General features: G+C 43.7%; 1 protein-coding gene across 18 annotated transcripts in view; it reads left to right on the plus strand.

Annotated features, from left to right (window-relative positions):
- Window positions 1-1,691: 1,691 nt before the first annotated feature.
- tle3b (TLE family member 3, transcriptional corepressor b) overlaps window positions 1,692-17,596 on the plus strand; it is a 26,507-nt gene continuing 10,602 nt past the window's right edge. For 6 of the 18 annotated variants that reach the window (XM_030794245.1, XM_030794240.1, XM_030794246.1 and 3 more), the window contains exons 1-7: window positions 1,784-1,848; window positions 2,633-2,733; window positions 3,062-3,125; window positions 4,637-4,681; window positions 11,537-11,599; window positions 11,852-11,926; window positions 17,075-17,279. In XM_030794245.1, the coding sequence (XP_030650105.1) occupies window positions 1,825-1,848; window positions 2,633-2,733; window positions 3,062-3,125; window positions 4,637-4,681; window positions 11,537-11,599; window positions 11,852-11,926; window positions 17,075-17,279 (577 nt within the window). In that variant the 5' untranslated portion in view covers window positions 1,784-1,824. Of the gene's footprint in view, window positions 1,849-2,632; window positions 2,734-3,061; window positions 3,126-4,636; window positions 4,682-11,536; window positions 11,600-11,851; window positions 11,957-17,074; window positions 17,280-17,596 lie in introns of all 18 variants that reach the window. The other 12 variants (XM_030794253.1, XM_030794257.1, XM_030794258.1 and 9 more) reach the window with 8 other exon arrangements.

The raw sequence follows: 17,596 nt of genomic DNA on the forward strand, positions 1-17,596 counted from the left end.
ACATCGTATGGATTTTTGAATTTAACATTTACATCATATAGCCTAGGCTATATATACGGTATATATATATGTAAAAATTTTAACCCTGATGTTCTGTTCCAGTTTATATTGCCCAGCTGCAAGCTGCATATGGTTTAATGTGCCCTACGACCGCTGCGCCGTGCAATATATGATTGTTGTCATAACTTAGTACAACTCGTTGATTTCAGGGCAGCAATTAATATTGTCATCAGAATTAATATCACCTGACGCATCTCGCTCTCTCTGCGTCTTGAGCAAGCAGACTATGAACAATTGTCGTTGTTCATGTAGGCTGTTTGTCTGGAGAAAAACCTGTTTATATCCAAAATGGCGAACATGAGGTCAGATATTTATAGTCCAATCAGTGTGCAAGAAAATATTGCATCCCACGTGGGCACCATACTCTGATTGGTCAACCTAAATGAACTGCTTCGGGAGATTTGATTGGCTATTGTGAGTCGCTCTCGCGGCAGTTGAATCCTCGTGTCAGTGGGTAGTCTGTGTGTGGTACGGCAAGTGGTACAGAAACTGGGCAAAAGCGATTGCAAGCGGCTGACACAACTGAGCGTCAAACTTTTCACCATCTAACCATTTCAAACTAGCAAATGCGGATTTGGAAATTCATATTTTGCCCCTCAGGACCACGAATGGAGTTGGCTTAATTTTTTCGGGTGGACAGCGACGAAATCATAACCGTGTAGAGTCCGACGTCCAGTCATCCGGAAAGCAATTCTTGAAACGATTCGTGGTGCTCCTAGAGATCGCCACCACCACAGTTTCAAGAGCGCGACGTGGACTAGGATTGCATGTTGTCAGCGCTTGATTAGTAACCAAAGCATAATTCACACAGTAAGGTCACGAGTGGAAAGGACTTTGACGATTCTTCCGTGCTGGGAATTATTGTTGTATTTACATTCGTGGAGAGGAATTGAGTAGACAAAAGGTAACACGGAGGACGTTTTTTTTCCAGAGGATTCACTGTGTAATCTAGACTATTAGACTAGCGATTGATAAAGGTAGCTCCGTAAAACAGACATTAGGAACAGCGGCTTGTTTGCCCTGTTAACTGGTTTAATGACACGATGTATTGTAGTAGCCTTTCCTGGGCACTACTACCCGTACACTTGGAAACCTCGGTGAAAAACAGCCGAAATGCAGTGCGCGGCAAAATCTGTTGTGATTTTTACTAAACGTCTGAGACGAAAATGTTTTATGTAGTCTAACAGGAGATACTGGTCGATTAATTTTTAATTTCGAATCTTTGTATTGTTTTATTATTATCGTGCTATTACACATTGTTATGGGACAGTCTGTTTTTGAAGCGTAATTTAGTTTTGAGCAATATAATTGCTTTGGTTTAAACGATAGTCTGGACAAGAAAATCTTGTTATTACGAGCAAGCGCACACAAGCAAGGTTTCTAAGGGCAGCTCGTTAACCACAGCTTGCAGCACATATGACATGAACCAAATCTGCTTGAATTGCTCCAATAGTTGTCGCTTTATCTCCGCAAACGACAATTACTGGAGCAACTGATTTCCAGGCTATCAAGTCAACGTTATGTTTTCTGCTTTTTTCTTATTATTTTGGTTGTGGTCGCTAAGGATAAGGAGCTTAAAATCGAGGATAGGGATCAGTGGACCCGAGGACTTGAGGGTGGAGGAGCGCACTTTTCTCCGAAGAGCTGGGCTTTTGTCCGAGCGCCTGCGCGTGCAGGGAGGGGTGGCGGACCGTTGCTCATCTACTCGGATTACTGAAAAAAACAGATTCCCTGGATTTCCCACTCAGAAAGGATACATTCAAGATGTATCCTCAGGGCCGGCATCCGGTGAGTATCTTTTGAATGAAAAAAATACATATTTCTTGTTGATACGTCTGCAGGCGGAACGAGTTAATTACCTTGTCAACCATTAGCGCGCGATCTGTACTTTGTCTGCTAGTATGGACTGTCCGTCGCCAGGCTCTCTTTAGGAGCACTGTATACGTTGTCCTTTATCTGGAATTAGAAACCAAAACAAACAAAAGACCAATTCTCTGGTCATGTTGTCCGTGTTTACGACGCTAGTGCGGGGATCAGTCGTGCTTGTCTGATTATTTGAACAAATTGCAGCTATAATTATACTACAAACATACGCCCACATTTCGGTCCAAGATTTCAGAGAGACCACTCGTCCAATCATAAATATATGAAGTATTCTAGAAGCAAAATGTGAGAAGTGGAAGAAAGAAAACATACGTTAGGTTCTACCGTTTTCAGAAACCGTTTAGTCGCAATGACCCATCTGTGTCACAGAGAACGCTGTTGAGTGATGGTGGTTATTCCCACCAGTATGAAAACGACCGCCAGACGGGTCTCAGGGGAACGCCTGAGTTCTTCTGACAAACCGCAGTTCAACCCGGTGATGAAATATGATTTCTCCGGAAACCAAGGGGCATGAAATGTAGTATTGACACTAGTGGTTATTACTATGACTCATTCTGCTCGTGCTGTTATTGACAGTATTCTCCATGCTGATTTATGTGGTAGAAGTTCTAGTAATGGGGTAGAAATTGGAGCCGCAGTGATATGTTGTTTACTTCGATTCTTAAAATCTTTTTGTTTTGCTTTCTAGGCACCCCATCAGCCTGGTCAGCCTGGCTTCAAATTCACTGTGGCAGAATCATGTGACAGGATCAAAGATGAGTTTCAGTTTCTGCAGGCACAGTACCACAGGTAAGAATATCTTGTCTGTAGGTGGCTTTTCCAGGGAATAACCTCTTTTCAACCTGTGGTGGAGTCCAGTTGCTACAGTTACAATGTGCATTTTCTTATCAACAGCCAAAAGCAAGGGTATTTATCGCTTCATCATAAATCTTGCTCTCATGAGAGCACAATCAGTAGTGATATGAATGAAGTTAACAACTGTGCATCAAGTCCAGACTTTGTCGATGAACTGAAGTATTTATGCACATAGTTTTATTTGTCGTAACCAGAGAAAAATATTGAAATATAGCAGTGCAAAAATGTCAATAACTTTTCTTTTTTAATCTTCTTTTCCCAGTCTTAAGGTGGAATATGACAAACTGGCCAATGAGAAAACAGAGATGCAGCGCCACTACGTGATGGTGAGAACTTGAACGTTTTCATCTCTGTGCCAGAATTCATCAGAAGAGCTGGCTAATGTTTACTGTTTACTACCATTGCTTATCAGGCTGATAATGTCTTCACCCGTTATCTGAACTGCCTTTAAATGTGTATGTTTGTGTCTGTGTTGTGAAATGGCTGCAGAGTCAGACAGTTTTTTTGCCCTCTGTGATCTCACCGTCCCTGGATATGCTATCAGTTAGTCCTGACTGTCTCAATCTTAAATTGCGGTTGTTGTTTCTTTTCACAATTTCAGACAAGCTGCTAAGCAATATAGGAAACAGAGTATAAAATGAATTTGGGAGTTTGTGAAATATAGCCAATAGGCTATTTGTCGTATTCTGTCAGATCTGTTAGAGTGGCATGTAAAAACAGCCTAGAGCTGAGTTGTGTATTAGGTCTTAATGTGGTTTCAAACTTTATGATTAAAGAGTAAACACAGTCACTGTCTGGTATGTTATGTAGGGTGTATGAGTAATCTACAAAAGGAACAAGTATTACAGAATTATTGTCTGTTAGAGGCCTTCCCGTCTTATGCTTTCTTAATTCCCACTGGTTGCTTAATAGAGTCGTTACTCAACATGGATTGCAAATGTGTTAAGCTGCCAGGGAGTTCAAACCAAATGCAGTGGAATGGAGGTGAAGTTTGGACATGGTTTGTGAATGGAAAATTAGTTGCTGATATGTGAGGTAATAGTGTAAGGCTATACTACACTAATCTCTCTCTCTCTCTCTCTCTCTCTCTCTCTCTCTTTCAATCTTATCTTATTTGTACACTCAGAGATTGAGTTGACATGGTCGTACTTTTGTTAAATATTATTTTTTAGAGGAATGCCTGCAGAGAGAACTAGATAAAAGTGTGTTGTAGATAAACAGGGTGAAGTATACTTTGGGCTGCTTGGACTGATGTTTGGTGTTTGGAATATATCCTGATATGTACAGTAGATGGTGTTTTTTTTGTGGTGTGTTTTTTTAAAAGGTATTTACTTCAAAATAGAGTGAGAGTCAGACACACAATTACACCAAAACATGGTCTCTGAAAATTAGACAGGATTCATCAGGTTGTGTTCTAATGCCTTGTCTTTTCTCAGGGATAGGTGTTAAACACTAATCAGTAAACAGATGATCTAGATAACCCCTCCTTTTCCTTTTACTGTGGAGGCAGACACTACTGAACTGCTGCCAGTCACTATTTAAAGTTTGTCTAACAGTGTGCAACCAGGAAACTATATCTCACTAGAACACTGCTATCATTGGTAGCATTAAAATCTGTAATATAGTTCTGACATTTTAGGTACTGTAAAAAAAAAAAACATGGTAATGTTAAAGAGAGTTGTATGTGTTCAGAATATTACTAGTCTAGGTATGTATGTTCTATGGCAATCCGGTATTTTATGGTATCGTTTTATTAATGTATGCTAAACAGTGTTGTATGACATTGTAAATAAAAGTTATGTGTGTCTTAACCAATCCTTTATGTTTGTTTTCCCAGTACTATGAGATGTCCTATGGGCTGAATATTGAAATGCACAAACAGGTATGCATCAAATCTACAATTTTTTTTTTGTTTTGTTAATATGCTTTTGTCTGTGTTGTTTGGCTCATAATCCTGTGTGAAATAGGGGACCTTACGCTTCCCACAGTCTTTTATACACACAATGACTGTGACACTTGAGTATTGCGCTGGTAGGGTTTTGGTTGTTCGGTGAAGGTGTTTGAGACTAAGGGCAAAAGAAAAGAATGAAACGATGCGACTGGCGATAATGAGGGGATGAGGCAAAGGCTGACCGACAGGCCTGTGTGGAAGTGGGAGAGCTCTCCGCTAACATCGTCCAAAACCGGTCAGTCGCTTACTGAGGTTTTACCCAGAGAGGCGCCTGAAGTCGAAAAGACACTGCGACGCACGCTCGTGCAAGATTCAAAAACAACCCTGTATCTCTAAACACACACACACACACGCACATGCACACACACACACACCTGCACTTGTGTAATATCAACATCAACATCTCTTTGTCTCTCTATATATACACACACTCACTCATTTCTGGCCCTGAGACTAGTACTGCAGCTTGCGGTGGTGGGCTCTAAAAATGCTGACAGACCAGCTGAGGCAGGCCGTTGTGATCGCACTGTGCTGATAAGATTAAAGAGGAGCTTTTGGCCTAGGATGGTAGAATGAATGCATGCAAACTACAGAGGAAGAGAGAGAGAGAGAGAGAGAGAAGCTAGGCCAGATAAAGCTCATTAGGTCAGCTACATTGAACAGGACGTATTAATCAAAGGCAGGGGGAAAGTAATTGGTGTGAATGCGGGACAGCGGACTCATCCTCCCTATAGCTAACAAGGCAGGGTGTTAATGCACCGGGCAGACTGTCCTCAGGGTGCCTTTTAGGCCATATTTTATATGACGGCTTCATACCGCAGATAAGAGCATGTTTTACACTGACAAGCCGCCCAGGGCAGAGGATGTAATGAGAACCTTACAAACCTCTTTCAAAATGGAGGTGTAGGGGAGAGTCCATTTTAACCTGACTGTCAGCACTGGATCCAATACAGCCCGATAGCCTCTGGTCTAGTTTCTGATTTGTAGTTCTCGCTCTCTCTCTCTATCTCTCTCTTTCTCTTTTTGTGTCTTTCTCTCTCTCTCTCTCTCGTTCACTCACTCACTCACTCTGTGGGATGTTTTAAATGGTTGGCGTGGCTTGTCATTAGCAGAGAGAGATATGATGTATAGTTAGATGCAGAGAGGCTGCCGGAATTGAAGGCGACTTTATGGCTCTCACCCTGAGGCCCCACAAGGTTAATGATATCAATGTGGGGATGGTGAATTGGAACTGCATGTGTGATTCATCAACCATGCTCTGTGTGTGTGTGTGCGTGCGCGTGCGTGTGTGAGTCTCATCCAGCCAGATGTCTCTCACGGCACTACATCCCCTGAAAGGTTCTGTCAGGCACTTATCTCCTGCTGAGAGAAAGAAGGGATGAGAGGAGGAGGGGGAAAAAAAGAGGATCGGAGGAGTGGGGGGGAGGGCGGCTGGAGGAGGAACGGAGGGCTTTGCTTAAACAGGTTAATCGACTGGCCTGTTTCCGAGCTCGCCTTTTGTTTATCAATAAGTCTGTTCCAGTCAACTGAAACCTGTGAATTATTCATGTGGACTGGTGTGTTAGTGATGACATCAGCTCAAACACACAACACACTCACAGCTCTCCAGATTATTTCTGGTTGAGGAAAGGCGTGGGGGGGGGGGGGGGGGGGGGGGGGGTTGGAAGGAGAGACAGGCAACAGAGAGAAGGTATGGATGGATTATCGCTTGTAGACAAGGGTATTATTCTCCGTCTTGAAGGATTTATTTGGGAGATTGGGAAGTATGTTGGTTTGAATACTTTGGTGTTTGTGTGTAAAGCCGGTTTTAAGAAGAACTCAGAGAGGCCTTAGATGGTGGCTCTGATCTGGCCATTGTTAGCAGCAGCTCTAGACTGATTTGTTTAGACAGCAGTCTCATTAGATGAGAATGAGGTGGAGGTTGTCACTGGATGTCGATAAGTGACTTTAATTATTGTGGCTCATTAAACTGCTTCAGCTCCTGATGCCCTGCTGTGTACAGAATAGATCTCTCTCTCGCTGTCTCTCTCTCTCTCTCTCTCGTGCTGAGTCTTTCTGTTCTTTTAGATGGTGCTGCTTCTGCGTTTTCTGTCGATGTGGTTTGTTTGTTTAGTTTCTGCTGCCTGTCAATAACGCTGCACACACACACACACACACACACAGCCCTTGCTTCATTAAGGGAAGTCCTGTCTTTGGCCAAGAGGGAGTGAGAGAAGTGGTTAAGAGAGAGAGAGAGGGAGAGAAGAGAAGGGGAGAGTTAGAGAGTGAGAGCTTGTTCAGATGAATAATTTATATGGGATTCCAGGAATTGTTTGCTAAGGTGATGATGGTTGACTTGTCTGAGAGCCAAAGCAAACTGACTTGGGGCGAACAGCAGTCACAGTAGAGGGGTGTGTGTGTGTTTGTGTGTGTGTGTGTGTGTTCTTATCGTGGTCAGTCTGAAATTGCTGCTGAATTCTACAAGACAATTATAAAGCAGTTTGTACTATGAACACACATTCTCCGGGTGGCGTTGGGTGACACTTAAAGTGTCGTTTTAGTGGAAAGTGAGCTTGGCTGTGTACTGTGCGGTCCCAAGGAGAAACCAAAGAAAAACATTTTCGGTAGGTTTTATGGTATAACGAAAACAGACGAATTTGTTAGAATTTGTTTTTAAAACGTTTCAACGTCTTCTGTTGTTTTTTTTTTTGTTTTTTTTTCTTTTGTAATGGATTTTTCAGAGCTCAAGTGAAGCGTGTGCTTCTCTGCGTGTAAAAGTACTGAGCAAATACAATATTTCATAACCGACGTTTTACCTCATTGTACCCCAAATCAGAGTCTTCTCACTGGGTTACCCTTTACATTTCTGGTTTGACATATGTATGTAGGTACACACACACACACACGTATGTATATGTATATATATATATATATATATATATATATATAAAATGGACTTGTGTGTGTATATGTATGTATATGTGTGTGTGTGTGTGTGTATATATATATATATATATATATATATAATGGACTTGTATAGATATTACTTTTGTATATTTAATAGTTTGTCAAATTCAAATCTATTAGACACTTACAAACTGCTGAGATCACACATGACCTTAGTCTCTTGTGTGTTAGGCTCTGGTGTGAGTACATGTGCAGAGGATAAATAGAATGTCGTTTTGTTTTAAGTTACAGCCCGTATTTGACCTGGTGTCGAGTGTGCTTCATACAGTGTGTCGTGTGAATGGCATTGTGTGTTACAGTGCGTAGGGGTGTGTGTGTGTGTGTGTGTGTCGGGTTTTAGGAGCATCTGGTCATCAGTGCTGCGTGGCTGGCCCTAGCCATTATGACAGTGGCCTGTGGCCCAGCTCCCAGCAGATCAATGCAGAGGTAAATTCAGACATCAATAAACAGTTAGGGCAGGATTTGCTGCACATTAACAATAGCCTATGGTGAAGAGCTGCTCCTCCCACCACTGTGGGCACCGTTACAAATGAACACTACTGAATGGAGGGCTTTCAGCCCAAGGGGAGATGGGGTGTGTGTGGTTAGAAAGGCGGGTGTGTGTGTGTGTGGGTGTGTGTGTCTCTGTGTTTGGAAGTGGGGGAGGGTGGGAGGGGGCATGTGCTTGTGCATCTGTTTCTTATGTTTGTGTGTGTGTGTGTGTGTGAGTGTTTGCTGTGATTTGTGGATATGTGTGTTTTTCTCTGAGTCTTTGCATTTGTGTGGCTGCCTGCCTGCCTGCACCCCCCCCTTCCCCTTCCCTTCCTCTCCCTCGTTTCATCTGGGCTGTGATTAGTTTTTCTTTGTGCCCTGGAGTGAGTATGTGCGTGCACAGTGCTTCAATCACCAGTTGTTTTCCCACAAATTTAATACTCATCAGCATCTCACTCCACTCTGCTAATACCGATAGCAACAGGCAAATGGCTTTCAACATGCCATTGACAGGCCTGCCAGTGAGAGCTCTTCAGCCAGTGCTAGACAGCTCCGAGTACCTGTAATTGTGTAGCCAAGCAAAAAGCTTGCCCGCTCAAGGGCTCCGCTTTCATTTCCTTAAAGTGACGACGGCCCCATTTTTATACGCGAGTAGCAGAGTGTTGCTGCTGAGGGGAAGGGAGAAAAAAAAAAAAAAAAGCTTTTAGCACTGCCCGCTGTAAATTGGGCTCAGTAAGGAAACAGACCCATCTGTCTACATAAACACAGTCTGTCATCTTACCACTCCTATGTTTTTCTGTTAGGACCAAAGCAAAAAAAAAAAAAAAGGGTTTGTTTTTGACGGATGGATTAATAAAAACTTTTTTTCGCGTTAGTCATTTCTGGTTTGGAGCTTTTACGTGTAGGAGTGTGGCAAATTCTTCTTTTTTTTTTTATTATTGTTGTTTGAAATCTTTGTGAGCGTGTGTGTGTGTGTGTTTCCTGTTATTTTTTTTGTTTTTTTTTTTTTAAAAAAATGCAAGTCTGTGAGGTATGTTAGATGGAGATAAGACCTTTACGGTGTAGTTGATGGAAGAGAGTGGCAGGGCTGAAGTGGTTTCCTCGGGGAAGTTTTGATAGTCTTTGTGGGGTTATCTCCTGTTCCTCTGCCACATTTTCGTAGATGTGTGTTTTTGCGCTCCGGCTCCAGTTAGAAACAGGAAACGTGTTGGCATTTAGCATTAGAGTGCTGTTTGATTAGCTGTTGGACAAGCATGAATTCAGGATATGAGTACAAGGTGTTGTATTGAGCTGTATTTAAGTATCTTAATAAGCGAGACATTATTGAGTGTGCCTTTGTTTTTCTTTGTTATATTTGATGTGTAGCAGTCACACCTCTTTCGTATGCGCCAACTCACTCCCTTGTCAGATTCTGATTATGTTCCTGCCTCAGTTAACTACTAATTGGAATAAATTTGGAGATAATATTACGTCTGTTTGAGGTAGCTTTCTTAGCAACAGAGATTATTTTTGTGCTGCAGAGTAATCTGCTAATTTGCCATCTTGCTTATGAAGTTGTAATCCATATCTTAGGCTTAAGTTTCCATTCCTCACGTTTTATGTTTGGCAATAGGATGCGTCATGTTGGCCAAAACATTTCCAAGTACGCTCCAGCGTTGCTGGCTGCCGCCCCGAAGATCATTTCTGACGCCGCGTTTTACAGCGAGTGGTCACAGGCAGAACTGCTCTTCACACACGTGTTAAAGGTAGAGGCGGTGGAGAGGTTTAACTCAGGACAGGGCTCAGTATGGCCCTGTGTCTCAGTGAAAACACACTGGCCTTGTTTGGTCTGTCTGTTGCCATGACTGTGTGCTTCAGTCAGTGAAGCTCTTTTGGCCTGAGTGTCTCTCTCACTCACATACACACACACACACACACACACACACACACACCCATCCCACCTCCCCTCCTCAGTGCAATAGGAGCTGTTGGCGTCTCCATCCGGCCCCTCCTCCTCCTCCTGACTTGCCCCCTTTTATCCTCCATTAATTTGCAGAGCTGATCTGATCGACAGCCTGAAAATTCAATTTAATGACCTGCCTCTGTGCGCATAATATGATTTTACAGCCTGTTATGGTCAAGCAGAGGTACAATTTACATAATGATCCCAGAGAGATAGGGCTGGAGCTGTTGCCGTGGCAACCTGGGAGCGGGACCAAGGAATGGCGGAGCTGGAGCCTCTAAGAGGCGGGAGGGAGAGAGGGAGTGCGTGTGGGTGTATTGGAGACAAAGATTAAGGGGTGACAGTGGTGGGGTGAGTAAGACAGGTTTTGTGTGTGTGTGTGTGTGTGTGTGTGTGTTAGTTTGAGGTGTCTTGAGAGTGTGTGTTTGTGAGGGATGGAGGGGTAGCTAGGATGAGTGGCTTTAAATAAAAGAAGCTGAGTTTAAAGAATAAGCTGTTGCTTAGAAGAAGAAAAGACAATTTCTCTCTGCTTTAGCCAAGTTAGGACAGGTTGACCCCCACACCCTAAAAAGGAAAAAAAAGAAAAAAAACAGAATGACCCCTCGGGGGACCCAGGATCTGGGCCCTCCCACTGGCTGAGAGGTCAGACGGGTCAGAAATGAGTGGAATGTGCCAAAGGAGAGAAATCCCTCTCACCTGCTGGACCATCTGTCCACTGAGCCCTGTAATCAATTAGTTTACCGCCTTCTGCAGACAGACTTCCTGTGAAAGGACGGGCCCTTCAAGTAGCTGTTGTAGTTTCCGTTGAAACACAAGCGGGGAGAAAATGGCTCTCTGTCCTCAAATAACCATGAGTAATGTCGTTGAGCGTTAAAGTGCTCCTTGCTGAATGTTCTGCCACAGGGATCGTCTTACCTACATACTCTTCTGCCGCGTGCATATCAATAAAAGTCATTCAGAATTTCGCTCTCCAAACCCCCCCCACCACCCTCTTGCCTTAACCCACCCCCCTCTTGCCTTAACCCACCCCAACGCGCTTGTGAAATGATCACAACGTTATTGTGTAGTATTACCCTCGTTAATCTTACCGCACCAGTATGGCATTAGCATATTTGTGTATTTTAATGAAATAATCCCTCTTGCTAATGGCTTAGCTGGGAAAAGTGTCTCGTTACGGTGAATTCTAAGTTAGCGCTAGAGCATACTCAAGTGTATTAGTTTTGTAAACAGTAGAGCGCGGTCACCTTGTCGCTGATTGATATTCCGTTAGAGGGGATGAGCTTTGATAACAGCCAAGAGGACGGTAGTTTGCAGTGAATTATGAGGACATGTGCCTAGCTTGTATGTTGATAAAATTTGAAATGATTATTTGATTTGCTTTTGATAAACTAATGGATTTTTGGTGTTTTTTCTCTTTCTCTTTTCAGACTGAGATTGCAAAACGTCTCAATGCAATTCTTGCTCAAATCATGCCTTTCCTGTCACAAGAGGTAAATATATCAGCAGAAAAAAAAAATGTTTTAACTTCCGAAAAATGTTTTTCACTGACAGCAGTAGCACTTATGCAATTGAAATATGGTCTTGTACACTCCAAATCACGATGTTCTGTAAGTGGTATTGTCTTACATCCCATACACACACACACACACACACACACACACAGGTCTTACACTGTTAATTGGTCATGGTTTAACTGTAGTGTGTTAACCTGTGTGTTATTTGTCTCCTCTGTTTTCCTGTAGCACCAACAGCAGGTGGCACAGGCTGTTGAACGTGCCAAGCAAGTGACAATGACCGAGCTGAATGCCATCATCGGGGTACGTGGACTTCCCAATCTGCCCCTCACCGTGTGTATACCCCTCTTCTTCCTTCATTTGACCATTCTCAGGGGCAAACCCGCACACACAAGTCTGGCCTCTCGCCGCTGCATTTCCATATCCAAAACCCCCAGACAGCCTTTCGCAGGCGCTCATTTTAGCCCAGGCTGTGTGACCTCCATAGACACATGAAATCCTTACAGTGCCTGGCTTGGAGGAGTTATAATAATGCGGTCGCGATAGCTGGAAGAGCTGATCACTTTTCTTCAATGACCCAGCTAATCGGAAGAGTCTTGAGCTATCAGACAATAGAAATAGTAAAGGATCATGTGGGGACGATTTGAATCCTCTCAGTTTTACGTAAGGTAACACGCAGGGCGCCGCGGTTAGCCTTGTGTGTCGATTTGCCCCTGTCTTTATGGTTTAATTTATTTATTTTTATTTTATCAGATTTAATTATGTGATGTAATGACACCTTTTATATTTTGATATTATTTTGTATTTTGATATGTTTTGTTAACATGTAAAATCATTGTTTTGGTTGATTTTGGAGTTCATTCATGTGTCCAGTGTCTTGTGTGTGTGTGTGTGTGTGTGCGCGTGCGTGTGTGTAAGTTCAGAACCCTGCTCAGACTCTGTGAGAAGTTGTAAATGTTGTGTGCAGTGGGGAAAGTCTAATGCTATCATTAGATTGTGCGCTTGTGTGTGATTAGGAGCTGCTGAGTGGGTTCTTTTAATGGGATAAGGCCTAAGAAGACTAGTGGATGCTTCTGCTGCTCCTCTGACCTGTGGAGTAAGAGAATTAGTTTGTGACACACACTCTCTCTCTCTCTTTCACACACACACACACACACACCCACACACACACACACACACACACACACACACACACACACACACACAGCCCTAGCCTCAAGTCAGTGTGCTCTCTGACTATATACTTATCCAGCTTTACTTGTTTTAAGCATTTCAAATTAATGTGAGTAAGTAATATGAAGTTTGGCTGTTGTGTGTGTGTGTGTGTGTGTGTGTGTGTGTGTGTGTATGGGTGTTTATCTGCCCAGTTATCTAAGGGAGGTTGTTTTTCCTTCTGAGACCAGCTGATGGGAGCTTGCTTCAAAAGACAAATCTGATGTGTTTCTGTAAACACATCAGCAGATATCAGGTTGCTGTGCATTGTCCTTGTCAATAAAAAAAAAAAAAAGAAAAAAGACAAAGACCTTTTGAGCAGGTTAGCTGATCAGGATGCTGAAACAGATATTGTGTACTTGAGTGTTTTAGCGTAATACAGTCTGTATTTATATTACAGTCATTGTGTTCACATTGAGTCACCCTTTTGTTTAATCTCAATCAATACTCAGAATCGCGGTGAAGCTGTGTACCCGCTTAATCACTCAAACACTCAAAGTTACTTTGTGTGTGTGCGTGTGTGTGTGTTTCCACCTGCTCTGAGTATGGATATTAATCTCTGTGTAAGAGGAGGAGGTGGCGGAGCCCAGTTTGGAGCAGATAGGAGTGTCAGACTGACGAATAGCTGACCCCGCTTTGATTAGCCTCCTTGAAGCGGTGGTTAGGAAGCCTGGGGCCTGGGTCAGGGCAGCTGGAGGCCGATATTGGAATTCAATTAAGGCAAATGAGCCAAGACTGTGACCCCCATTTTCAAGGTAATTGCTTCCTCCAATCCGGTTGAATGCAACTGTCGGCAGGGCCTGTCATTAACCGGGCGGCTATTCAGGAGAACAGCTTGGCAAAGCCTCACCCCCCCCCCCCCCTTAAGACACACACACACACACGACCTCAGTGTCCCCTCATCACGATGGCTGAAAAATAGAGGCAGTCAGGCAGACACTTACAGCATTGAGAGGCGTACACACACACGCGCACACGCACACACACACACACACACGCACACACACACACACACAGAAACAGGCTGGAAAAACAAGCTTTTATTTGTTGGATAGAGAGATGGCAGGAGATCAATCTCTTTGCTCTCCCCGTGAGCAGGATGCAGCAGGGGGAGGGGAGCCGTCATTAAAGATTCAATGTTAATCAGGAGCCAGCCGCGCCTGGCAGTGGAGTGAAAGAGAGAGAGAGAGCAGGGAGAGAGAGGAGGGAGAGAGTGGGGGTAGAGGGACAGAGAGAGAAAGGGGGGGGGGGCACTAGCGCCTGTCCTCCGTGGTGATTTCAGCCTGTCAGATTTGGAGAGCTGGGCCTGTCTGTGGCTGTGGTGATGACTGACTGCAGTTGAGTTTTTCCGCTGTTAATGATACTGTCACTGAACCAAGAAAACAAACGAGACAACAACTTATTTACGGAACAGACACACGCGCGCGCACACACACACACACACACACACACACACACGGAGCGAGGGTTAGCTGAGGAGAGACAGGTCCACTGTGGGTTATCTGGGACATAAAAAACTGTATGTAAATGGAAATCCTCCGTCCTACCACACGTTCACACTTATGCAAAAACATTACTGACTGAGGTTTGGTATCGGTGTGGATTCTGTGTTTTTTTTTACTAGGAGCTTCAACCTTGCTTTGCATTTTCTATGCTGTGTATTTGAGTTGCAGATTCGGATTTCCATGACACGCTGTGTGATCAACCCGACGTTACCGATTGTAATTTTTCTATACTTGACCGCAACGCTTCCCGAGTCTTGACAGGAAGGCTATACTTATACCCTTAGTCCCATTACTCTGTCATTTTGACTGGTTTTCTACTGCTGATATGTTATTTATATTAGTTTGTAAATGAATGTAGGTTTACGCTGTTCTTTTTGCTTAGTGGTGTTAATAGTTATTTGTGCGTGCTGCCGTCGTAAAGACGAACTCGTTTTCTCAGATTTGCCTCCTCGCGGACCCTTGGGTATAGACCGAATATTGTTTTTGTTGTGGTCTGTACGCATTACTTTGTTTGCATTTGCATTTCTCCAAATCAAGCTGAAGTGAGGTGTCGGTGCAAATGTGCCAATGTTTCTTGGGTTTTTACGTGCAGTCTTACATTTGAATATGGCGTGTGTGTGTTTGTTTGCGTGTGTGTGTGTGTATATAAGTGTGACACGCTGCTTATATAAGTATAAGTGTGTATATAAGTGTGTATGTCAGTTGCGTGTGGATGCTCAGAGTTCTCACTGTGGTTTCTCCCTTCAGCAGCAGCACCATGCTGTCTACCCAACCCTCATGGTCAGTGGATATATGTGTGTGTGTGTGTGTGTGTGTGTGTTTGTTTTTACTGGCTGTGGGGCTGATGCCTAAATGCTCCCCTATGTGCTTAACGGAACGTTGTGTTTGTGTGTGTGTGTGTGTGTGTGTGTGTGTGTGTGTGTGTGTGTGTGTGTATGTGATGGGGGTACTCTGCTGGTAGGAACCCGAGTGTGTGTGTGTGTGTGTGTGTGTGTGTGTGTGTGTGTATGTGATGGGGGTACTCTGCTGGTAGGAACCCGAGTGTGTGTGTGTGTGTGTGTGTTTTAATAACAACAGCCGCCTCTGAAGCTCAATGTAATGCCGCTGTTGCTTTCACCTGGAGATCGCAGTCGGTTGGAGTCTGATTTGCTTGTTAGTTTTAATTGCTTGTGTTTTTTATTTATTTCTTTATTTGTTTTTATTTCTTTATTTCTTTCTTTCTTTCCTCCCTCTTTGCATGTGTCTCCTGTGGAAATTGCCCAAGCTTTGGAGACATTTAAACAGATGAAAAAGATAAGCGTGCGGTGGCACTGAGCAGGTCTTTATCCAGGAATATTGAATTAGAATGGCAGGAGATTTATTTCTTTATTTTTCCCCTCTCTCTCTCTCTCTCTCTCTCTCTCTCTCTCTCTCTTCTCCTCCACTGAGGTTTGGCTAATGAGGCTTCTTGATGATCCTCACTGCATGTTTCCCTCATTAAACAGACAACACGAGAACAGCCCTTCTCCTGCTTATTGCCTTCACCTCTTCTCTCTCTCTCACGCTCTCTCTCTCTCTCTCTCCCACTATCTTTCTTTCTCCTTTCCTCTTTCCCTCCTTCTCTTCTCATAAATGGTGTTACCCTGACATTGCCATGTTACTGATGTGTTGAATAAGGTTGCAGTATACGTTTAATTGGCTGTTGTTTAGAGGGTTGTGTGTGATTGTGTGTGTGTGTGTGTAAGCTGTGTGTAACATGGCTGTGTTGTGTTGCAGTACAGCTGCTGTGAGAGCACCGTGCACTTTTGACTGATGGATCTGCCAAATGTTATTTAACCTTATTTAACACCACTCAGTCTTGGCCTGAGTGGCGTTTTAACCCCTGTCCATTTCCCAAAGTCGGCTACGTTACAGCCTATGTTCGTATGCGTGCTTGTCCCTCTGTCTACACGGTTCCCAGCTGTTTTTGCTTCTCAGACCAGTCTGGTTCTGTTTGTGGTGACGATGTTACTAACATATATACAACTCGAGTTTCATCCGCTCCCACCCGCATTTGGCTAGGCCTTAGAGCCTGTATTAGACATCATCATGCTTGTCTGTGTTAGGCCACACCCCTTTGTCCCGACCTTGGTCTAGCAAACACCTGATTCAGCGTCTTTTTTTTTTTTTTTTTTTTTAATACGAGAGCTGTTCTCCCCAGGTTGAGAAGAGGTCATTTTGCAATCCTATATTCTGCTAGTCTTTTAAAAAAAAAGAGAGAGAGAGAGAGAGAGAGAGAGAGAGAGAGCTGTGGGTGAAAATAAGATAATTGTCCGTTGTGGAAAGTGTCCTGTCAGTAGATTGAGTTACGCTCGTCTCTCCGGTTTCCAGACTCGCCTTCAGGATTTTTATTTATTTATTTATTTATTTTTGAATAAGCTCGGCAGAGAATGAGCTTGTAGAGAGAAAAGGTTTGAACGTGTGTAAAAAAAAAAAAAAAAAAAAAAGGGTTTGAGTGTGTGCAAGGAACCGTGTTTTGGGAAGCTTGCTTTGATCCATGCACTAATAGGAGTGTGAGCGTGTTAATATATCCCTCTGTGTCTGCCACGCGGAGAGGCTTCAGCGGCGGCAACACTCCTCGTTTAGCCGTCGGCATCTCGCTGTCTTTTCCTGCCGACCCACTCGGTTTTTTTTTCTCTCTCTCTCTTTCTCTTTCTCTCTTCCTCTCTCTCTCTCTCTCTCTCTCTCTCTCTCTCTGTCTGTCTCTCCCCCACAGCAGCAGCAGCTCCAGGCCCAACATCTCTCCCACGCTGCTCATGGACCTCCCATCCAGCTACCCCCTCACCCCTCTGGGCTGCAGCCACCTGCTATTCCCCCCGTCACAGGCTCTGGGTCGGGGCTGCTGGCTCTAGGAGCGCTGGGGAGCCAGGCTCACCTGCCAGTCAAAGACGAGAAGAACCATCATGACCTGGAGCACAGAGGTGAGAAGAGAGACTTTGGTTAAAAAAAAAAAAACACTACGTTCAAGCAAACTGTTTGAAGTGTCGGCGCGTCTGTGAGAAACTGGAATGGAGGGGGAGTCCAGGGTGAAGAGAGAGTGTAGGAAGTGAATTATTGAACATCAGCCGGGAAATGTTTGGGCAATGCAGTTCTGAGAGACACGGGTCTGCGCACTCGCTTGGGTTGTTTATAAGCGGGGACAAAGTTGGAACACAGAGCATACATGCTTAAACAAAGTTCAGTTTGCATGTGCTTTCAAATAACAAAAATAATTTTACACGATCAATTTACAGTTTCT

The sequence above is a fragment of the Chanos chanos genome, chromosome 2, assembly GCF_902362185.1.
Source record: "Chanos chanos chromosome 2, fChaCha1.1, whole genome shotgun sequence".
Classification (NCBI taxonomy): domain Eukaryota; kingdom Metazoa; phylum Chordata; class Actinopteri; order Gonorynchiformes; family Chanidae; genus Chanos; species Chanos chanos.